The 24,804-nt window shown below is 38.9% G+C and overlaps 1 protein-coding gene across 4 annotated transcripts in view; it reads right to left on the bottom strand.

Moving 5' to 3' along the window:
• Window positions 1-24,804, bottom strand: part of LOC109429541 (reticulon-1-A) — a 60,624-nt gene that overhangs the window by 14,636 nt on the left and 21,184 nt on the right. Inside the window, exon 1 of one of the 4 annotated variants that reach the window (XM_019705518.3) lies at window positions 20,478-21,045. The exons of 2 other annotated variants lie outside the window; for them this stretch is intronic. In XM_019705518.3, coding sequence (XP_019561063.2) covers window positions 20,478-20,538 — 61 coding nt within the window. In that variant the 5' untranslated portion in view covers window positions 20,539-21,045. Of the gene's footprint in view, window positions 1-9,233; window positions 9,612-20,477; window positions 21,046-24,804 lie in introns of those variants that run through there. One more of the 4 variants, XM_019705517.3, reaches the window with a different exon arrangement.

Raw genomic sequence — 24,804 nt, 5'->3', positions numbered from 1 at the left:
ACATACATGAGCATTCAAAGTCAATGCTATCAACATAGAGGCTAATTTTAGCATCTTATTTGTGAGATGAATATTTGAATATATTAAAATAAATTTTAGAGAATCTGAACTAAAGTTTTTTTTTTGCAGCATCATAGCTCTAATGGTAAAAGATTCAAAGGCTGGAAATGCACTGAAACATGGTACAGCCATAAGAAAAGAATCGATTTCAGAACGCGTGGAAATATTTAATACCTACACGAGTAGGATACCAGATGACATTTCAAGTATCTGTCGCGAAAAACTGGTTAACCCAGAAAAAAAGGCACAATCAGACCGGTTTTCCGAATCCAACTACCCAGATGAGAAGCCCGGAGGGCAGCGTTGCGTAAGAGAAATGTGAACTCCTATTATCCCATCATAGCATTGATTCACTGCTCTTTTTTTTCTTCCGGATATAAAACGTATGAAATCAATTATCTCCCCAATAAAATTAAATTTACTACTGTATAGTAGAGTAGATAACAGCGCTCGGATTAAACAATCCACGCGTGCATCTTACTGCACACAGAGACTCACCGTCGAAATCGACCACGTTGCATTCGGAATCCCCTTATCACCGGAAAGGTGAAACGAATTTTAGTGATAAGACCGTAGCGCAGACGCCAGACAGTGCCAACGCCGCAAAACGATCTTATTCCAGACTAGGTAACCGAAAGTGAATGCTTTTCACTTTCATTAACAGGTGGTGAGGGGGGAACTGGGGGCATTAAGTCAGAAAATGTTTTTTGATTGACCAACATCCAATCCAGAACTGAGACAGTTGGTTGTCGTGGCACTCGCGCTCACTGATTCTGAAAAGGACCATTTTAACATTGTAAAGAGCTGTATTTAATTGTGTGAAAAGCAATCATATTCATTTGGTCAAAATCGTGTAAATCAGCAAAAATAGAGGGAAAGGCCAGACCATCCGCGATCCGCGTGTCCATAATGCCCCCATTACCACGACGGACGATTTGTTCGTTGGGCCAGCCAGTGCAGTGCAGCAATGTGTTCGAATCGTAACTCTGCCTGCGTTCTCATTAAGTTCGATGACATAAAAATTAAGTCGGCATCGTGGTGGTGCAATATGAGCGAGAAAAAGCGAACGTTTTTCCTCTGGTTCAGTTCACTTTTTTTTGTTTGGTGTTGAGGTTGAGGCCAACAAATCGTGTCTTATTTTAACTCATCTTCCAAGATCTCTCGGTCGGCTGCGATCTTCACTCAGACGGCAGCAGCGTCAAAGCTCCTACATAGTGTGAACGCGAAATATTATATTTTCCTTTGCGCAATGCACTTTTCTCGTTCCTTTCGCCGATGCCACCGAGAGAAGCCTTTCCAATGCTGTGCGCAACGATCGTTCAAATGACGACCGGCACACGGGGGATACATAACAACCACTGACTGACTGACTGCTGCATAGTCAAATGAGGGATGAGTGTAATATTTACGACAATTTGCCACCGTTTTGGAGCGCAATCAATGAATGAGCTCAATTCATCTCTAATTGATCGTGGGTGATTTCGACAACGGTCGCCGTCGCCGTCGCCGCGCCGGTATGCCAACGTGGAAAACGTGGAAGAGGTAGAAACGAAAGACCTTGAAAAAACTTGCTGGAGCTGCAACTTGATGTTGATAGTCCTGCTGGGTTCCAAAACTGCCATGCATGCAACTTTCTGCCAACTTGTGTACGTTGTGATCAACAGGGAGGATCGGTGTAAAATGCGCTTATGGGTCACCAATCCACCGATGATTATTCTCGCTGGGGGCAAATATTTGCTATATTCACATGTCAAAGTCACGGGAAATCTTGTCGAAATCGTCTGCCCATCACAATTTTCCGATGTTTTGTGGCTTCTCTGTCTTGAAAAAATCAAAACGCTGTAATTTTACTTTGTCCGACGTTTCGGTCCGTTTGGGACCTTCTTCAGGGACTCAATAGTTACAGTGTTCTCGTCCACTGTGGTTAGGCGAAACCTGTAAAAACAGCGGTTTAATTTTGACAAGACTGAGAACTTCAGACTCTAGTTTAATTTAAAAACGCTTCACTAAAACTTCACTTTTGCAAAAGAAAATAAAAAATGAATAACTCTTTTAAAGAAAAACTAGAAAGGACGGGCAAATTCCTTTTAATTCTACTACTGTGCTTATCTTCGGACAGATAGGCCTATTTCGTCTGTGACTTACAGACTTCTTCAGTGTCAAGTGCAAGACTGAGAAGCCACAAAACATCAGTTCCCAACTACAATCGAGCACACCAACGATAACATTACAATTTTCAACCACAACTGAAGCAACAAGAACATCAAAAGTTTTCCATGGTGCTGGTACTTGTCATAGAAATTTTCTTGAAATTTTACAGTTGGCTCTTTTTGATTGTCAGAAATTTTTAGTAATTTTTAAGATTGTCCAGAAATTTTACGATAGAAGCATATTAAAGTATTCAGAGATTCTTCGTAAATACTTCCAACATTTCATTTTCAAGTCTTTTTAAGTGGTTTCCCAGCAGTTTCTGAAAATATTAGAGATACTCCCAACCCAATTCGCTTTTGAAGAGCTTTTCCAGCAATTTAAAGTTGAGTAGATATTTCAGAAATACATAGAAATTATAAACAATATGAATATATAAAATTTTGAAGCATTCTAATCGATACGAAAACCTAATCGAAAGATTCCCAAGATTTCCTTTATGGGTCTTTTATGAGTTACATATTCCAGAAACTTTAAGATAGATCATCTCATGTTTTCAGCATTTCTCCAGTGAAATATGAAAAAGATTTTTTTGAAATTTCTCATCGTAATAGGCTGTTTTACCTCACACAAATCTGCCAGGAAAAGGCCTACTTACAGCACTGATTTGCGTTGCGTAATGAACCATTACAGCACTGTTTTCAGTTTTGATCAACTACTTGATGCTTTCTGGACGCAGGTTTAAGAAATTGTGACAACTAACCTGATATGATCAGACTTTCTTAAACTTAGCTATGAACAAAAGTGTGCAGTTTGATGAACAAGTTTTGTTAAAAAGTATCCTCAAGTAAGAATTTATGAAATTGCAAAAAACGTTGTTGCGAAAACTACTATTCCAGTGTTAGAAATGCTCATTATTGCAATTCTTTATGGAATATATGACGAAGCCACAGCTGTATTTTTCAGGAGCACAAGTCTAAAGAACTAAACGACGGTTCGCGCTGTTTATCGATTCGTCACCACCAGCGGGTAACCAATTGATCAACTTTTCAGTGCGAATCGTTGTTTGGTTCTTCAGATCTGTGCTCTTGAAAAATCGGAATGTGGCTTTGTCATATCTTCACCTTAAGCCTTCTAAAGGAACCCAAGATTTTGAATCAATAATCCTAAAACTGATTTGAAATTCGTCCATTTCTTCGAAATTTCTCTAGGAATGACACTAAACCAAAGTTCGAGAGCTTCATCTGAAATTTTTCAATGGAGTTTTTAGTTTTTACTGTAATTCCGTCGTATGTTTTCGCGAAAAAGTGAAGTTTCCAGAACAACATAAAGGAACCTCATTGATTTCCAGGAACATTTCTCAACTTCTTCAAGAATCCAAATCGTATTATTTGTACATCTTTAGAGGTATTTCAGGAAGATACTTGCAAAGGTGTTCATAGAGCTCAAAATCGAAAAATATTTAAACATTTTCTAGGTTTCCAATCCTAAATGTTCGTGCAAACAATTTCATAAACAGAAAGGTCCAATTTTTGCAAACATTTAGGCCGTTACAAATAATAATTTACTTTTTGTCCCGCCACTTTTTGGTTGATCAATGGGTGGGAAGATAAATATATAAAAACGTTTAATCTGAAAAATATTATAAACTCATCGGATTTGTTAAAGAAATTTTAGCTAGACCAGATATTTTGAAAAATATTTTTTTATCTGCCCTTTCAAAATGCAAAAACCACCCAAAAGTGTGTGATGGAAAGGGGGGAAGAAAAAGTCAAAATTAAAATTGTATCAGCCTTATTGAAACATCCAAATATAATCTTGAATCTCTAGGGGGTTAAAAATGAGTTAAAATTCGCGAAAAAAATAAAATTAAAAAAAAACAAATTAATCCTCCTAGCGGTGATGGAGTCTGTCTCGTGCCTTCGAAAACCCATTTCAATAAAACTCAAGTTACATGATGTTGATGAATATCGCACTTTCATACGTTTAACAAAAATCAATTCCATAGCAACAGAAATCACATCGTTCATCTGACTTTAGATGTTTTAGCTTTAAACTCCTAAAAAGAAGCCACAATCTTGAATTTTGAGCAGCCATTTTGGATATAAGTCCGCCATCTGGAAAATTTTAGTCACCATTTTTAAACTCCAGACACTTCATTCCCATACCAGATATATCCATATTGAGTGGTTTTAGAGCCAAAAACTCCGCCATATTGGATAATAGACCACCATCGTGGTTTTTTTGGTTGCTATTCTGAGACTCCGTATACCACTGAATACCAATTGAATGTTTTATTAGCTTGAATTTAACTTTAAACACTGTTGAATTTGAATTGTTTTGAACAACCGTTGAATTTTGGGACGCCATCTAAGATTTTAGATCGGGGGTACGTACAAAAGGCTGAAACACGAAAAGCTGAAATAACAAAAGGCTGATTAACATAAGGCTGAATTACGAAAGGCTGAAAGTTTGAAAAGGCCGAAATATTAATTCGACTAGTTTTCAAACAGCGGCAGCCCAAAAAGCATACATAATGCTAATGACCATCCAATCACGCAAACATAGAAAAACAGATGTATGACTCCAATTTTTCCCATCGTACACTGATTCAACGGTATATTTAAAAATTTCTGGAGCAACATTTGAAAAGGGCATACAAGCATTGGTAAACAATGACTTCACACGTCGCTCCTGAGCCCCCCTCAGCTTATTCGCAAAAACTAAGACCGTTATCAGATAGAGCAAACATCGATCTTTCGGATAACGGTGTTCATTTGCGTGGGCGGGCTGCTGTTATGCCCTACGGAGCGTTTTAGAAAAAAGACACAAGACCTCTTGGGCCCTTTTCAAATGTTGCTCCAGATTTGCTAGTTGGTCGACAACCAAGTCATGGAAATTGTATTAGTTTGGTTCAAGCTTTCAACACTAGTTCAGGGTTGGCTAAACTAAGACTTTATTTTATTATTGGGCGAACATGCTTCCGTTATTATGCTCTGGATTGGTAAGTGTTACCCAAGTAGCACAGATGACAGAGAAGAATCACGGCAGCGCAGATTTTTGGTAGCACAGTTATTTGATTCCAACCCAATGCTAGAAAAGCTTGGCATACTCTTGTGCAACGAAAATCCTGCGCTACTATGGTTCTTTTGTGACAAATGTACTGCTTTGGTGCAATTGTTTGTCAGCGCAATCAATTCCATGCTATGTATTTTTGATGTCCTACAGTATATACAGTGATAGTATTTCTCATAAGAACAGCATATTTTTTAAAGAAGGGAAAATCTCTCGCAGCTGTAATGAATCAATCTCCATAACATCAAAACTTTAAAGAACAGCTGATGTTTAAAGAAGGGAAACCCTCTTTATGCTAAGCACAAGCCTACAAGTAGTGCCCTTGTGACGGGTTCGATTCCTGTTTCGGGCAATAACTTCTCATAATTGTAATTTCCTTAAATTCTTTGGGCATGACGATATACTAATAAATGGCCATTGGCCGAGAAAGCTCAACAATGGAAGTACTCATAGCACTAAGCTGAGAAGCAGGGTCTGTCTCAGTTGGCACGTTACGCCAAGATGAGAGAAAGTGCTGTAATTAGTTACGTAGATTTTAGCATTTTCAGCCTTTTGAAATTTCAGCCTTATGTAACAATTTAATAATTTCAGCCTTTCGTGCATTCAGCCTTTTGTGATTTAGCCTTATGTTAGCGTCCCTTAGATCGCTATCTTAGATATTCTGATCGCCATTTTTGAACTCCGGACATGCTCTCTAAACTATATGTACCTATATTATATGGTTTTAAAATTCATAAAACTCAATTAAATTGAATTTGTAGACGCCATCTTGGTTGTAGATTACCATCTTGGAAAGTCATTTTTCATTTCATTCATCAATTTATTTGAATCAGTAACTTAAGATTATCTGTCTTATCTATGCTACAATGTTTGTAATGTAGAAGCAGGGCCACATTCCAAATATAAAATTTCAAACTTTGGCTTTTACACAATTTTTGAAAAAAAAAACAACATAAACATACTCAATAATATTGGCGTGAATAGGGGGTGGCCCTTAGATTCAGGCGATAAGTATCTTTGGAGCAGTTCTGGAGTACAAAAAATCAATATCGACATGGCCGTGCCTCTCTAGACTTATGATCTAGTTACGCTTATGGTCAATAATTCAATTAAATTCATTGGAAGGGGAATTCCAAATGGTAACATCTCTGACAAAAAAAAGGAATTTCTGTATCATGTAGAATATTCTAGTCGCAATTTTTGGAGTCCGGACATCTTCCCCATACCTAATATACCCGTATCACATGGTTTTAGGACCTAGAGCTCCCTTAAGCAGACGCCATCTTGAATTTTTAGCCGCCATCTTGGATTTTAGACCATCATCTTGGATATTCTGGTCATCATTTTTGAACTCAAGGCATCTTCCCCTTACCAAATATACCCCATATTGTATGGGTTTGGAGCCTAAAACTCTATTAAACAGCCGCCATCTTGAATTTGGAGCTGCCATATTGAATATTAGGCTGTCATATTGAATGTTGGGCCGACATTGTTGAATTTCTGGTCTCTAGTGTTTATTTCCGCACAAAATTCGTTAACCATGCTAAAGTTCCAGTTAGCCGGCGCGTTAGATTCCTGTTCCAGTCGGGGAAATTTTTTCGTCTCCCTGGGCATAGTGTATCATTGTGCTTGCCTTACAATATACAAATTCATGCAATGGCAGGCAAAGAAGTAATAACTGTGCTCTTCAGGTAATAACTGTGGAAATGTTCAAAGAACACTAAATTGAAGCGAGGCAGGCCAAGTCCCAGTGGGAACGTAGATCCATAAAGAAGAAGAAGAAGCTAAAGGTAACAAAAAACGGCACAGTTTGATGTGTCGCATGATGGAGTTTTATATACGGACAGTTCTACCGGTGCTGGTCCGGATTACTGAAATGGCCATAACTCCAGAACGCCTTGACCGATCTGGGCCATTTTCAATAACAATGCGGTTAACTTCCGGATCGATTCCAGCTATAATCCGAAAAATCGGCCAATGGGAAGTGCCTTAAAAGTGTGTTACCTTTTTTTACACAGACACACGCACATACATACACACAGACATCATCTCAAATCGTCGAAGTGAGTTGATTGGTATATGTGTCTTGATCCTCCGAGCCTTCTTTCGAAAACTCGTTTTTTGAGTACACTTACGTGGAAGGGAAAAGAAACAAAAATCACAATCTATAGAAATCTTTATGAAGTTTTTTTTAAATATCAGTATTATAGTTTTGCAGCATTTCCCATGATATTAAAAAAAATCCTTGTTATGATACTCTTCCCAACATTCATCGAGGACAATTTCTAGAATTTCCGAAAAGTTATTTCAAATATTTTTGACGCCTTCTAGAGTAGCAGAATAATCATATTCTGATGTTCCAACATGATTGCAACGGAATTATGTCCAGAAAAGTACTTTGAAGTTTCTGTAGAAGTCCATCCTAAATTTTTTGAGTAGTTTATTTAAGAATGTCACCATATCATCCTTCAAGAGTTACTTTAGAAAATCCATTACGGAAGTTATGATTTTATAAAATTTAATAAATTATTGAATATTGCTTTTACAATATCCCAAGATTCAGCTCAATAAGAATTTGATATTGAATTTTTAATGATTTTATTTTTCAGAACATTAGAGGAAGGTTCAAGGTATCTCCTGATTTTTTTTTTACAGAAATTCTTTTTTAGCTTTAGGGAAACCATTTTTGAATGAAATTTCAAAAAAAAATGGTTTATGAAAAATTGGTAAAAGTTTTACTCTTGAAAAAAATCCAGGAGATAGCTCGATCCTTCCTCCTCTAACTGTGTATGAAAACCGATTTTGAAAATATTGCTTCGTTATTTAATAAAAAATCAAAAACCAAAAAAATGTGGAACTGCGTCCAGTTTCGCCTTAAATAATTCAATGACATGCCAAAGAAACTTATGGAAGAATTTTGGGTTGAAGCTGATAAAGAGGATATAATGGCGCCATTTGTAGTAAGTACTGGAATAGAGTTCCTCGAATAAATACTTGGATAACTTTTTGGACAATATTTGACGAAATCCAAAATAAGGTTCCAAGGAGCGCATTCTTAAACAATTTATGAAGAAAATCTACCACAATTTAAGACTGGCACCATATTTTTTTTTTGAAAATATCCCAAGATTCAGATCTTATTGCCTTTTACAAGGTTCCCAATAAGTATCTAAAGAAATTTGACGTGTTACAACATCTTGTTGTACGACTCGTGTTGGTTTTGCAACTCTTTGCATTCATAGCTCTTACCAAGTTTCAGAACAATTTGCAATTACAGATGTTTCACAAATCTCATATCGCAACAGTCATTTTACATCGACCTCCCCTGCCCGCGAAAGAAAATAACACGCGGATTGCCTACTAATGCAAGAAAAAGCAAATAAAATAAGAAGCATTTCGGCGCACGGAATATGTAGCAAGTCTCTCACTGTAAGACACTCTCCGCCACAATCTTCCACGCGTCCAACTCTCCTCGGTTGGTAGAGGTGCCAAGTTACAGCTTCTTCACGCTTCAGATCTTTGGATAGGCTTCTTGTTCGCACAGTTGGATTAAAAGCTTTTCCAAAATCGAACCCCACAGACCCTTCACTTGCAACAAGATAGGCAGGCTCCACATCGTACCCATTCCCAAACCGAAAGCGTCGTAAACATTTTCATTTTCACTGGCAGTCATCTGTAACGCTAACGAGAGATAAATTATATTCAAATTCGTAACATAATTAGCACTCGATCGCCGCGGTTCCACGTTCACTTTGAATATCCAACGAATCGAGTTGCGTTGCGAGTTGTTTTCGATCTCCGCCGCCGCCGAATGACACGTTGCCAATTATAGAGCAGCGCCCATTCCCACATCCCGTCATCTGCCCCCGTTAGCAATAAAGACTAGCGATCGGCTAGTCCGACCTTCATCCCTCATCGATCCCCCAAAGAAATCCCTGAATTAAAAATACCTGGTCCTCGCGGGGGAAGTTCTTGCCGCTGGTATGCGTGGCCATTTCCGTTTCCGTTCGTGTATCGGGAGTTCTGACGTTTCACCATTGTCACCGCAAATAAAAAAGAACTACACACTTCACACTATCCCTAACTTTAAAGCCTATAAAAACGTCGATGACGTTGAGAGATCCCCGGTGGCAGCAAACGAACTGAACACCGACAACGCAGTCTTACTTATGAGCAATCCGATTGGGGAGCATTGGCTGGCTAGGCTGGCTGATTGATACACCTACCCAGTTGCTGCGAACGGGCCTTCCAAAACCAAAACCTGTGCGTCGTGGCTCTTCAGACGGCCAACCAGCAGCCATCCAGCCAGCCAACAGCAGCAGCAGCAGCCGGAGACAAGATAGTGGAATTGGTTGGTGGTGTGGTAGAAAGAGATGGACAATAATACACGAGTGACGACGGACGAACGTGAATGGAAGCTCAAAACTACACAAGACGTAGTAAAAAGACCTGGGAAGTGTAAACTTCCACTAACACAGCCGAGTGTGATGTGGCTCAGCTGGAGTTTACAGTGTTGGCAAACTGAATGGTGATGCTCGGTGTTCGAGTTACACCTGAAGGTGATCGTAGATAAGCGTAGTTCAGAAAAATTGGGTGTTTTGAAGTATGCTATATTGTCTCCATATCTGTCATTGCGGGGGATTCTTGGAATAACTCTGGAGGAATTCCTGGAGGATTCCCTGAAGCAATTTCTGGAGAAATACCTAGAGGAAAGCCTTGAGGAACTTCTGAACAAATTCCTGGCGGAATTCCAGGAGAAATTCTTGGAGAAATTCCGTGGAACTAACCCTTCTGGAGGAATCCCCGAATTTTGAAAATTGAAAATTCCCTGAAGATTTCTGGAGGAATCTCTACAGGAATTCTGGAAATTAATTTCTGAAGAAAGTCGTAGAGAATTTCGTAGAGGAATTCCCAGAGGAATTTCAAGAGGAATTCTTGGAGGAACTTTTGGAGGAATATCTGGAAGTATCCTAAGATGAGCCCCTGGAGAAATTTTTAAAGAAATCCCTAGAGGAATCCCCAGAGGAATTTCTGAAGGAATTTCTGGAGGAATTCCAGGAGGAATTCTTGGAGGAATTTCTGGAAGAATCCCTGGAGAAATCCCTGAATAAATTCCTGAAAGAATCCTTAGAGGATTTCCTCAAGAAATTCCTGGAAGAGTTGCTGTAGGAATTTCCGAAGAAATTCCTGGAGAAATTCCTGGAGGAAATCCTAAAGAAATACCTGGAGCGATTCCTGGAGGAATTTTTGTTGGAATTCCTGGAGAAATACCAGGATGAAATCCTGGAGGAATGCCAAGAGGAATTCCAGGGGAATTTTCTGGAAATTCTGGAGATCCAGAGATCCGGAGAATTTCTTGGAAGAAACTTTGAAAACAGCAGTTGAACAATCGCTGGAGGAATCTCTGAAGATATTCCAGGGAAAATCCCCGAAGAAAGTCCCTAGATGAATTCTTGAAGGAATCTCTGGAAAAAAATCATGTTGGAATCACTGCAACAAGCTATGGAAAAGTTCCTGGAGGAATTGTTCATACTCATATGGTTTACGAAATTGGAAACAAATCTAAAACAGTCATTTTGCTCCAACAGCAACTTGTAAGGAGCATCCAGACAGGAGTGAAGGACTTCTCCGAGCTGGGTGAAATAAGTGTTTGTTCCATGGCCAGCACGGAATGCATGCTGTCGATGATCCAGTAGGTCATGGGATTCCAGAATTTACTTCGGCTCTCGGTTTGCCATCCTCACCATCACCTTGGAAATGCAGAAGGTCTGGGCGATGGGTCGATATTTGGAAGGATCGCAAGTATCTTAGGAGTAGGAACAACAAGGCTTTCACTCCATTCCGAGGGTGTCGGTAACAGTTCATGATTAGTTAATAAGCTCCAGTAGATGTCACTTTCCCAATGTCGTCCGGGCCAGCGTATTTTTCAGTAAAACATTTCAGCGCGAAAAGGAGCTCATCGACAGGGAAAGGTTGAATTATCTGCATGTTGTCTCGATCTTCGGGGATGACATAGGATGTTACTAAGTTGATAGTAGGTTGTGTACGGCGCTTGATAGATTCATTGTAGTTGCTGATGTTTGATAGATTCTGAGCTAGGTTACGAAATACCTCTTGATAGTTGCCTCAATGGGCCTTCTCGTACATCCACTTTAGGCGACGAGTTATCGCTAGCGGGGTGGCCATGGTATTTTGGCACCCTAGAGAAATTCATAGAGCAATCTTTGGGAAAATTTTTGGAGGTATCTCTGCATAAGGATTCCTAGAGAAAACTCTAAAAATCCCAAGAGGGATCTGTAGTAACATTTTTAGTCAATTAGTCTAGAGGACATTCTTAGAACCATCATAAAACCAATATAAAAAGTATAAGGTTTTATGACGGTTTGAAAAACCTCGACAAGAATTATTGGTCATCAAAATGTTACTTGGTATCACTGGTAAAATTTCAGGTGAAATTTTTCAAGAAATCCCTGGAGAAATTACACGAGGAGTTATAGGACGAAACCCTTCTGGAATTCCGTAAGTAATTTCTGTAGAAACGTCTGGAGGAGTCCCCGGCGTAATTTCCGAAGGAATTCCTTTTGCATTATCCGATGAAATCCACAGAATTTCTTGAAAAAAAAAAATGGAGTAATTTCTATTGTAATCTCTGAAGAAGTTCCTGCCAGGATTTCAGATGAAATTCTTGGAGTAATCCATGGTGAAATTCTAAAAAAAATAAGTTCTGGGAAATTATGTACAGAATCAGAAGAATTCCTAGCAGGGATTTTTAGAAGAACCTTTGAAGGAAATCACAAGAAAAAATATTGAAGAAATACTAATAAATATTCGTGTGCGAATACCAAGAAGAAATCCTGGAGGATTCTCATGAGAAATTCCCAAGAATTTTATGGAAGATACCTAGAGAAATCCGATGAGGAATTCCTGGATAAGTTGTGTGAGTAATTTCTGGATAAATAACTGAAGTTATCCATAGAGATTTTTAAAGAAATTCCCAGAAGGTTTCTCGTAGAATTCCCTGGATGAATTTCTGGTAGCAATTTGTGGAGGAATCCCAGGAGGAATTTTAAAAGAACCCCTTGAAAATTCCATCGATAAATTCGTGACTGAATCTACGTAGAAATTCTAGGAGTAATTATTGTAGAAGTTTCTGGATACATCCCTAAAAGAGTTCCTGTATAAAAATCCTGGGAAAAGTCCTGCTGGCAGTGTTGTCTTTGAACACGATCAATTTGCGTTTCAAGTTCACACTTGAAACGCTGCGATAAAAATTATTTGAACATTGTTCAGTTCAAAATTTGAAACGCGAGCGAGCTCGTAATTAAGCGCAACTTGAACAAATAGCAATAACTGAACCTGTAGAATGCCAACATGGTACTTTATTACCGGGTAAATTGAAACTGTCATATTTCTACCATTTTTTAGCCAATTTAAGCAAATATTGGGCTCATTCGATTCAGAAATCACCTTCTTTCGAGAGGAGCAACCGTGGATTGCGGGAAATCCAGATTTCGGTGCAGAATCTTAATGCCTGATGCCACAACGCCGCAGGTCTTTATGGAGCATTTTTCCTTGCAACAACACATGCAGGCTTCAAGAATACCAGCAGTTTCTGAGGGAGCCCCAAGAAAAACAGCAGGAAAAATGCCTGGAAAATGATATTAGTGAAATATTGAAAGTGTTTCTTATTAAAACTCCCGGAAAACTCCTGGATGCATTTTCGGAGGAATTCCTGTAGGAACACCAAATTCAAAAAAAGCCGACAAAATCGAGTCACCACATTATGAGGAATTCCACGGAGTCATGTCAGTCGATCCTGAGCGACCATTTCAAAAATATCTGAAACTTTGCACAGTTTTTCAATTTCATATAAATCGCCATTTTTTGATATTAAACCTTCATATTCACTCACGACTAACTTTTCAAAAGGGTGTATGCGAAAATAGTTCTAAAATATTCTAAAAGCTGTACAGCAAAAACGGATTGTTCGATTGTTATAAATTTTTCAGCAAAGTTAGATAACTAAATGATGATTCCTTAGAAAATATACACTGTAAAAAATTTCTTTTTCTACTTTGAAAAAATATGATATTTGTCACAAAAACTCAAATATCTCAAAACCCTATCTTTTTACCAACTTCAATTTTTTAGGGGAAATGGCCCATTATATCAGCTATCTACCATAAAATTTTGGTGATGGTAAACTGATAAACAAAAAAGTTATGACATTTCAAACATTTCACAATTTTTACATTTAGTAACAAAAAAAAAATTTTTTTCTGTGTAAATTATTTCGAGAATTATATTTTGATGCTGATTTTATTGTAAAGGCTACCGCCTGAATTAAACAAGTTGTTTTCATGATACTTTAGTTTGATTATTCGTAATTACTATAGTATCTATTTGAAACTTAGACGCGATCCAGTGTTGTGATCAAAAATATTGAGATTGTCATACTTTTTATTGTACGTGACTGGTGAAAAAATCCCTTGATAGTGTTGAAAAGCTGTTGATTATAAGAAAAATTGAATTGAATTTATTTTTAAGACAAAAGCTGTATAATAAAAGTTTTTTTATACGCGTATACGTCTAGTTTATCCGCAAAAAAAATCCCTCTTACACACTTATTTCTGAATTGCCTGTTCGGTACTTTTTTGACGAGATTATAACAGCAGTACGATCTCGGTAGTTTCGGTAATCGATTTTACTGAGGCTCAGTAAAACAACTGTCAAAATCGTATGGAAAAGGTAAACAATGCATTTTTGCTGAACGAGTTCGGTGCTCAGCAGTTTTAATCTCGTCAAAAAATTACCGAACTCGGTAATCAAAATTAAGTGTGTAGAGAACAGACTTTATGATCGGAAGAATGCGAGTAACTTCAACAACAACAAATGCATAAGAGGTACATACCACAGACAAACAGACGAAACGCCTAGAACAATTTTAGTGAAAATTCATCGCCCAGTTCACACTATCACCACCTGGTGGAAATGTTTCACGAAACACTGCGTTGTGCAATATCGTCATCAGAAGGCGCTAGTGTGAAACGTCAAACGCAAAGAAAAACGATGGGCGCTCTTCTTGTTATGAAAGCCACAACCAAGATTCAAAATGATCGTTGAAGGCGTGGTCAATGAAAATTTCGCCAGTGTTACGTTTGTTTGTCTGTATACATACCTGACAATGCTCACGAAAAAAACAAAAAAATACTACCGCTATGAATATTAAAAATTGTATAGTATTTTTTTTCTTCAGCCACCAACACCAAACAAGTAAGTTAAAATTAATAAGTGATTTTGTTTATTATAATCTAACGAACAAGATGAACAGTCGCTTTCTCAAAGGTCTTCAACTCAACGCTCTCTTGTAGACCGTTTGATGAAAAAAAATGTTCAAAAGAGTTACGAAATCTCACCGAAAGCACCATAGATAAACTGAAAGAGACTGGTTATGCCCAAATGTCCACATTGTGTACAAAATTACGCATTTGCACGTCCTGCCGTCTAGAATTTGACAAACGAGCCATCTGTATATCATCGGTAAAGCAGGGCGCAGGAAGTTTGAAAACGACATACCTTACCTTACCGGTCAGGCTAAGGCCGGGGTGGCTTCTGCTGTACATAGTAGCCGCCTCCATTCCACTCGGTCCATGGTTGCTTGTCTCCAGTTCCGCACTCTGCGTAGGGTCCGCAGATCGTCCTCCACTTGGTCGATCCACCTAGCTCGCTGCGCTCCACGTCTTCTTGTACCGGTCGGATGACTCTCGAGAACCATTTTAGTCGGGTTGCTATCCGACATCCTGATGACGTGACCCGCCCACCGTAGCCTCCCGATTTTCGCGGTATGGACGATGGTTGGTTCTCTCAGCAGCTGATGCAGCTCGTGGTTCATTCGCCTTCTCCAAGTCCCGTCTTCCATCTGCACTCCGCCGTAGATGGTACGCAACACCTTCCGTTCGAAAACTCCAAGGGCGCGTTGGTCCTCTGCACGTAGGGTCCATGTTTCGTGCCCATAGAGGACGACCGGTCTAATCAGCGTTTTGTAGATGGTTAACTTCGTGTTACGGCGAACTTTATTCGATCGTAGAGTTCTGCGGAGTCCAAAGTAAGAACGATTTCCTGCCACAATGCGCCTCTGAATTTCTCTGCTGGTGTCGTTGTCGGCGGTCACCAGTGAGCCCAAGTACACGAATTCTTCAACCGCCTCGATTTCATCACCGTTGATATGAATTCGGGGTGGCGGGCGCGGTGATTCCTCCCTGGAGCCCTTTGCCAGCATGTACTTTGTCTTCGACACATTAATGACTAGTCCGATTCGCCTGGCTTCACTCTTTAGTCGGATGTACGTTTCCGCCATCGTCTCAAATTTACGAGCAATAATATCAATATCATCGGCGAAACCAAGCAGCTGAACGGATTTCGTGAAAATCGTCCCACTCGTGTTTATCCCCGCTCTTCTTATTACACCCTCCAAAGCAATGTTGAACAGCAAGCACGAAAGACCATCACCTTGCCGTAGCCCTCTGCGAGATTCGAAGGGACTCGAGAGTGTCCCTGATACTCGAACTACGCACATCACTCGATCCATCGTCGCCTTGATCAACCGTATCAGTTTATCCGGGAATCCGTATTCGTGCATAATCTGCCATAGCTGTTCTCGATCGATTGTATCATACGCCGATTTGAAATCGATGAACAACAACAACTGAGAAATTGCCATCAGCGACATCTGTTTAAACAATTTAATTACGCCCCTTTTCAAAAATGCCCTGTAATATTCTTCAACATCTATACCCATTTCAATATTTTTAACGTTGCAAAACACGCTTTCAACATTCATCTTGAAGAAGAGGGAAAGCACTTGTCCTCAAATGTAACAGCAAATTAATGAATAAACGACTAATGCGCGGAGGGCGTGATAAAATCGGAACATTACGGTACATAGTATATTTTATATTATATGTATATATAATATATAATAAAAACAACTTGTTTTACTCACGCAAGGCCATTAACAATAAAATCAGCATCAAACTTCAATTTCCGGCCGAAATAATTTACACTAAAAAAAATTATTACTAAATGTGAAAATTGTGAAATGTTTGAATTGTCATAACTTTTTTGTTTATTTTCATGGTAGATTGCTAATACAATGGACCGTTTTCTCTAAAAAATTACGTTGGTAAAAAGATAGGGTTTTGAGATATTTGAGTTTTTGTGACAAAAATGATACTTTTTAATTTTAAAAAAGATTTTTTTCACAGTGTATATTTTCTTAGGAATCGCCATTTAGTTATCTAACTTTGCTGAACAATAAAATCAGCATCAAATCGCGATTCCCGGCCGAAATAGTTTACACAGAAAAAATTTTTTTACTAAATGTAAAAATTGTGAAATTTTTGAAATGTTATAACTTTTTTGTTTATTAGTTTACCATCACCAAATTTTTATGGTAGATTGCTAATACAATGGACCGTTTTCCCTAAAAAATTCAAGTTGGTAAAAAGATAAGGTTTTGAGATATTTGAGTTTTTGTGACAAAAATGATGTTTTTCGAAGGTCATATTACTTATCAAAGTGAATCCAGACCCAACGATACCTTTCCCACTAACAAACACTCCTTCCTGCAGCCTTTGGTGGAGTCGCAGCGGTAAACGCGGGCCTTCACTTAACAAAGGTTGTTACTAATATTCCTTCCCTCTTCCAACCTGACTGCAAGGACGTGGCCGGCGCCGTTATTGTACCGTTAAAGAGAGTCTCTGAAGCGTGCACAGTGAGAATATTGACCACTCCCAGTCAATTATTCAGTTGATTCATTGTGCAACTGTCATTGGTTCGGGTCAATCACGGAATAGCAACCATAGATGTGTGCAGTCAGTCTAAGCTAAGCTAAGCTAAGCTAAGCAAAAATGATGTTTTTCAATGATAAAATAGATTTTTTTTCACAGTGTATATTTTCTTAGAAATCACCATTTAGCTATCTAACTTTGCTGAAAAATTCATAACAATCGAACAATCCGTTTTTGCTGTGCATATTTTTGAATATTTTTGAACCATTTTCACATACACCCTTTTGAAAAGTTAGTCGTGGCTCTAAATAAAAATTTGATATCGAAAAATGGCGATTTAGATGGAACTGAAAAACTGTGCAAAGTTTCAGTTCAATAGAAAATCATGAATTAAAAATTTTCCTTAATTTTGATGCTGTTGCTTGGAATCGCTCTATAGCTAGTCTCGAGCCGGCATTTAAAAACCGCAGATATTTCTTTATTGGTTTTCACCTGAGGGAGCCCCAAAGTATGAAATTATAACAAATTTTGCAGATATGGAATGTTTTCTTACTTTGTTGCACTATTTGTGGTATGTTTGTCTATTTAAACTGACTCATAGCCCTAATTTTCTGCTTTCTTCCTTGGGCTGTTCGGGCTCGTTTGGAAGTTAACCATCAATGTTAACATCATCTGGAGTAGCTCAAACATTAATTTGAGATGCTTCAGTTTGATGGATTACTTTGGTAGTACAGTTCATGGATAACTTAACATAGAATTGCACCTAACCCAACTCTCATGAGCAGAATTTGTCATGAGTTGACTGATCGGATTGTGTTCCTTCGCAAAATTTCCGTATTCAGGCGTACCCGCTCAACAAACTAGGGAATCTGTACTAATTGGTTGCGACCACATTTCATGGATAACTCGCTTCCATTGCTACTCCAAGAGAGTCTCATTGTGGTTTTGTACCAACAACGCCCTCCATTGTGGTATACCATAACTATTGCTTTGAAAGAAGCTGCTCCTTCGAGGTCTGTGTAGACCGCAAGAGGTATTCCTGAATGGAACTCTGATGATTCAAGTTCAAAGATGTTCGGATAAAACATTCTTTTGTATAGTTACGAATCTCTATTTTCCGCCCGAGAATTATAGCTATCTATCGACTTAGTGGGCCCTAACTAGCTCCGCTTACTTCAAATCTCCAGGAACAAATGGGGTTTTGTCCTATTTTTCTCCAGAGGGATTTGAGTATTTCAAACATATTTTGAACTCTTGTAGTATTCTATTGGGTATTTTCATGGCGTAAAATTACTCTATAGTTTTATCCCGAATGGAAGGAATGATTTCCAGATTTATCTGGTTACCTCGTTCTTTCTGAAACGCTTGAAACGCATGGTCGATTATCACATCTGTGATGTTCGTCTGGCTAACATGCCTATTCACATGCCTCCCGATTTGGGATGTCCACAGTGACTCTTTTACACAAAGTTGTATAAGTTTTCAAAAAAGTACTCGCTCAAATGTAGTTTTGCTTGGGTGATTTCTTGAATATTGAGGATGCTTTCGATGACGTGCCTTTCAATGTCATATTGAAAGTCGCATGACGTCACAAGCAACCTCCAATGAGCTATAGGCTATCTTTACGCTTATGCGTTTTACAGTGTCCTTTTCAGGACACTGATAAAACCCGTTGTGGGATGGGTTATGAGCTCTCGTTGCGCTTATGCGTTTATTCCCTCTTCTAGGCTACCCCTTTCCCCATACTAATTCCCATTCCTTGTCCCATTCTCCCTCAGGTAAATGATGAAGTAGGCTTATATGTATGGCGATGGCACAAATGTCCCAAATGGAGGATAACGTGCCACTGAAGCCAGCCTTTTGATACCTGATACACTTTGTTGCACTATTTGTGGTATGTTTGTCTATTTAAACTAACTCATAGTCCTAATTTTCTTCTTTCTTCTTCAGGTAGGCGTCATTTTTATGACGATGGTACAAATTCCCCAGTTCACTTATCGTTAATGAACGTTACGGCAGAGGCGTCTCTCAGGGTGGACCAAAGGGTCACGTAGCTCTCAAATGTATGCAATTCGCCGCAAAACTTGATTTTTACAGCACTCGTACTATTTATCCAACTCGACAAGCCTCGTTTGATAAACGTAGGACAGGAAAATCTTCATTTTGTAATTTGTTGCAAATCGTGTGAATATCAAAATTTCTTAATTGGAATTTTGTTTTTCTACTGTTGTTGCACGGAGAAACAAAAGTATCCAATGGTGAGTCAATTTTAAATTGGTGAAATCGATCATATTTTTGTTTAGTTGTTCGCGTATGTTTCCATGAAAAAAAAAAAATTTCAAGAGCAAGTGTTTTTTACATTCAACCGAATGTTTTATTGTTTTATTTGAGTACTTTATGCAAATTCATAATCATCATCACTTATATTATGTTTCTGGCAAAACCCAATTCACCTTGATATGAAAATTTGTTTTTAAAAATAATTGAATTGCATACTTAATTTATTCAAAAACTGTGATGGCACATAAATCCATTCAGCTGGTGAATATGTCAACAGATTATGCATCAGAAATAAATCCGATTTTAACAAGATGCCGAGAAGCACAAGCGTTCATTTGCCAACCGTGATATACGACCGGCTACAAGTAATCCCATGGTGTAGTGCAATTCGATGGAGCTTTGCACCTGCACTTTCTTTGCACTGAATCGTAGAAGCGCGAAAAGGAAAATCACAGAATCGCACCGATGATGTTACTTAGCCGTAACGTTGCTGCCTGGTGTGCTTTTTCACACACCACCCATCGAAGAAAAAAAAAAAAACGACAACAGTGGGCAGCTAGCTATAGGTACGGTCCAACCGGCCAGCCAGCACACCTATAAAAGTGCGGAATGTGTATTTTTATAATTCCTCCACCGGCTGCTGGCAGAAAAATACACTCGCCGATGATGGCCAAGTCCACTACACAAGGCTGCTGCCGATTGATTCGGCGACCGGCTCTGTCCCGCTTCAAGCTCTTTTGTCACATTTCAAGCGGATGATTTTTACGTAACCGAAATGACAGAATGTGAAAATGAGAATATAGGTATGTATATTCTACAGCTCCGCGCCCGTTACAGAGCTATCCCCTTTATTCACTTCGCGTGTGTTGTATACACTTCACGGCACATTGCACTGCTGGGATCACCCTACTCGTCCCTACGTTCCTGTGCGGCCCCGCTTCACTCCAAAAGCCAAGAAGGGTTGAAGGTTTGCTTGTTTGAAATATCATCGAAAATCTGCACCACGGCTCGTGATTCGCGCCATACAAATAGCCAACGACGTAATTAAGCGAAAAGGTTGATCGAGCAGGGCGCAGGGCTATCGAATTACGTTACCACAGTGTTCGCAGGTAGATCACCACTTACATCCCTCTTTGCTGAACTCGATCTCCCGGAAAACCTTAAGGTGTTCCATTGCACATTCCATTTTACTGCTGTTGGTGGGTTTCCTGTTTTCTCAGCTGCACTCGATATAAGTTACTGCCAGACGATGGGGTTTTCCAGATGAATTTTGCTTCGCACTGCCCACACACCGCAGAACGCACACACTATTCACACGCGGATTTTCCACTGTCGCGAAGGCGCGATTCTTCTTCAATCCACTCGAGAGGATCGCACTTTTGGTTCGATTCTTCAACGCTCGATTCACTAATCCTTTTTCACACCTCGATTCTATCTCAGCCGTCCAAATCACAATCCCTCCAAACAAGAGCACAATTTATCCCTGTAAGGGAATACCAAAAACTCCTGGCCGAGGTAAGTCGGTTTTATTAATAACTTTTCTCCTTACACTCCCCGTCTATTTTCGAGACTAAGACTAAAATTATATATTCGCTACCACTCGTCGTCGTAGTCGTCGTTAGGTGAGAAGTGCAGTTCTTCTCGCGAGCAGCGTTTCGATACTGCGCTTCTTCTCACCAAGCGCGAGCGACCCCAAAGAGCTCGGTCGGACAGAAATCACAGCCAGCGCGCAGAGAAGCATGGGCGCTTGGTTTACCGGACTATTGCGCGCCTTGCGGCTGCGGCGTGCGCGCTGTAACGAACACCATCATCTCCGTTTTTTTTGCGCACATGTTGTGGGCAGCGTAGTAGAGAGATAACAACGACGACCAGCGCGACGACTCGACGGCGACGGTCCCTTAGCACTGCTGCAGGTGAACTGCGGTTTGTGTTAGTAGGATGATTAAGCGGAGCACAAATACTACACAAGTTGGTTTACGCGGGTAGCTTAGTTTAAAGTTGGTTTGTGTTCGATTTTTTACAACACTAATGTCTATAAGCTGCACGTTTTGATTGCAATTGATGTTATATGTCAGGTGAAGTATAATGCGGCTCCATATAAGTATAACACTATGGAGCCAGTTGTTCTTTGTTGGATCTGTGGAGGTAGGAACGAAAATTGTTCATGCACTTAACGAAAAGTTACAGCTAGCTGACTATTTTTCAAAAGGGTAACATATTGCCTATCTCGATCAAAGGGATATACATTAGACACCTTCAGTCTGAAGTTCGTTTTATAGTCAACAATGATCAAAGTTTTACACTTTTGCTCAAATTACAGTATCAGTCCTGGTGATCACTCTCAAGATTCTGGAAAAATTTCTTCATGGACTTTTGATAGAGATCATGAATGAATTTTCATTGGATTTTATTGTGCATTTTTGTAATAGTAGTTTACGCAACAAGATGTAGAATGACGATTTTTACAGCATGAGTCGTACATTTATCCAACGAGGCTTGCCGAGTTGGATAATTACGACGAGTGCTGGAAAAATCGAGTTCTGCACCGAGTTGCGTACAACGTTTTTTGCAATTTCATAAATTATCATTGAGGATAGTTTTAAACAAAACTTTCTTATCAAACTGCGCACACCGATGTTCATAGCCATGTTTAAGAAAATCTGATCATAACAGGTTATACTGTGCAGTTGTCGCAATTTTTCAAAACTGCGTCCAGAAAGCATCAAGAAGTTGATCAAAACTGAAAACAGTGCTGTAATGGTTCATTACGCAACGCAAATCATTTTCATTTTGCAGCATTTGGTGGGGCAATGAGAGCGCAAGTCAGTCCAAAGCCGATGATAAGGAGGGGTAATGGCTGAATAGTCTTTGCTGACCACATAAACGCCATGGGATAGGAAAAGGGTATTTTGGTGTGGGATTAGGGTGTTGGTACAGACTTGACAATATCAATGTTATTCATATGCAAATCAGTGCTGTAATGAACCATTACAGCACTGTTAATTTGATGTGGGAAAGTAGGCCTTTTCCTGTCATATTTGCGTGATGTAAAACAGCTTATTACGATGAGAAATTGCAAAAAGATATTTATGATGAAATTTGGTTTCAAGTCTGATTTGTAATTGGATTATCGTGAGCGCAATTTCAATCCCTACTGATGAACTGATTTACAACAGTACTAATAATATCAATACCGCAAGCTCTAGTAACTTTTCATAGTTACAATAAGTTCAATGCTAAGCAAGTCTGAGTAGCATATGTCATTTAAACTTCGTATTCTGACGTCATTATGAACGGGTTCTGCTAATAGTTTCGAAGAAACTAGGCTCAACATACTGAGAGAACCTTCCTCTTGATATTGAACTACATACATCGGTTCGGTATACCAAGCCAATTCTAAGAAAATATAAACAAACATTAACGTTTGTCGCAAAAGTAAAGATGATGATTTCAATTATTATGAACATATTTTTAACAAAATTTAAAATAACTTTGTCGACTCTGTAGATTAACACTCATAGGATGTTAAGTTTTTCACACCACGATGGCGTAATGTATGCTCAGTGTGCCTGTCTGGGTCATATAGACCTCAACATCAGTATACGAGATAGATATTAGCTTTGATGAGTGGATCAACTTGCTTTGGAGAAAAGTTTTGCCGTTTGTACAGCGGTTCACTCTTCGCTTCTCTACTTGGTTCCTCTGAACATATGCTAGTCCACTGCACAGGTAAAAATCCGGCACGCAAAACATTACGAAAAAGTCATAAAATATGCCGCTTCATGATAACATGACTACTAGTCATAATGTCATGACGATGATGACGAATACCATAAGTATTTTCTACAATTTTCATTAAAAAGTCATGGTTGCCAAATACGTTACCTAAGATAACGCTTTTCTTGATAACCTTTGTTAACGCTGTGCTATAGAACCATGCCGCTGATTTATGGAGCTATGCCCTTTGAGTCATAAAACTATAAAACAGCGGCATGAAGGAATGTACTCGTTACACAAATCTGTGAAGCCATTTGTTTTTCATCCCCATTCTAATTTGCGGTGTTTCGTGGTAAGACAAAGTATTCTTTTAAAGTTTTAAAAGTTTAAATATTTTATTACTCTTAACTTGTTATCAACAATATGTCTATAGTTTTTCAGTACAGTAGTGTAAAGTGAGGTTAAGGATTGTCTGCAGCAGGAGGTAAGTGCTTGTTTTGCATACTGAATTTACACTTCCCAGAATAGTAGTTTACGCAACAAGGTGCAGAATGACGATTTTTACAGCACGAGTGGTACATTTATCTAACGAGGCTTGCCGAGTTGGATAATTACGACGAGTGCTGGAAAAATCGAGTTCTGCACCGAGTTGCGTACAACGTTTTTTGCAATTTCATAAATTGCCCTTGAGGATAGTTTTTAACAAAACTTTTTCATCAAACTGCACACTGATGTTCATAGCCATGTTTAAGAAAATCTGATAATAACAGGTTATACTGAGCCGTTGTCACAATTTTTCAAAACTGCCTCCAGAAAACATCATGAAGTTGACCAAAAATTGAAAACAGTGCTGTAATGGTTCATTACACAACGCAAATCAGTGCTGTAATGAACCATTACAGCATTGTTAATTTGATGTGGGAAAGAAGGCCTTTTCCTGTCAGATTTGCGTGAAGTAAAACAGCCTATTACGATGAGAAATTGCAAAAAAGATATTATTTCTTCATCAACCATGACGGCGTCAAGTGGTTGGAATTAGAAGCGGTTACGATACATCATAATTGAAAAATCATAATTGACCACACAATAACTAATTTAGAATAACATTGCATTATCATTTTTGCAAGAAATGGAGCCAGAAACAGTGCAGTAACAGTTCAGCCACAGACAAACAGATGTAACACTCTGCACTATTATCGATTCAAAACATAGTCACAGAAACAATCGTCCAATGCTAAAATACTGAGTTTGACCAATCATGAACTAGGTGGCTATAGTGATCAAACGTCAAACTCGAATGAAACCTATGCGAACGCCACGAGTGATGGGAATGTTTAAGGCGAAACAGGATCCATTTCCTCACTTTTTGGTTTTTGATTTTTTATAAAATAACGAAGCAATATTTCCAAAATCGGTTTTCGTGCACATGTATAGTATGGACGTGTTACGTCTGTTTGTCTATGATTCAGCATTAACAGAAGAGTACTTGGCAGAAATCCTCGAATCCTAAATCATAAATGACAACTACCAATTTTATAAATGTGGCTTATGAATGACTGCATGCGACATGTTATTATGACACAGTTTGCCACTTTTTGCAGATTGAAAACACAAGAGAAATGCACGAGTTCCATGAGTAAGGCTCATGATTTCATAAATTTTCGTCATGATCTAGAGTACATGCGGCATGGTTTCGTGCCGCAACTTTAATTTTTTTAGAAATAAATATAAAAAT

Source organism: Aedes albopictus, chromosome 2, assembly GCF_035046485.1.
Source record: "Aedes albopictus strain Foshan chromosome 2, AalbF5, whole genome shotgun sequence".
Lineage (NCBI taxonomy): Eukaryota > Metazoa > Arthropoda > Insecta > Diptera > Culicidae > Aedes > Aedes albopictus.
This window is presented reverse-complemented; position numbering and strand designations above follow the sequence as displayed.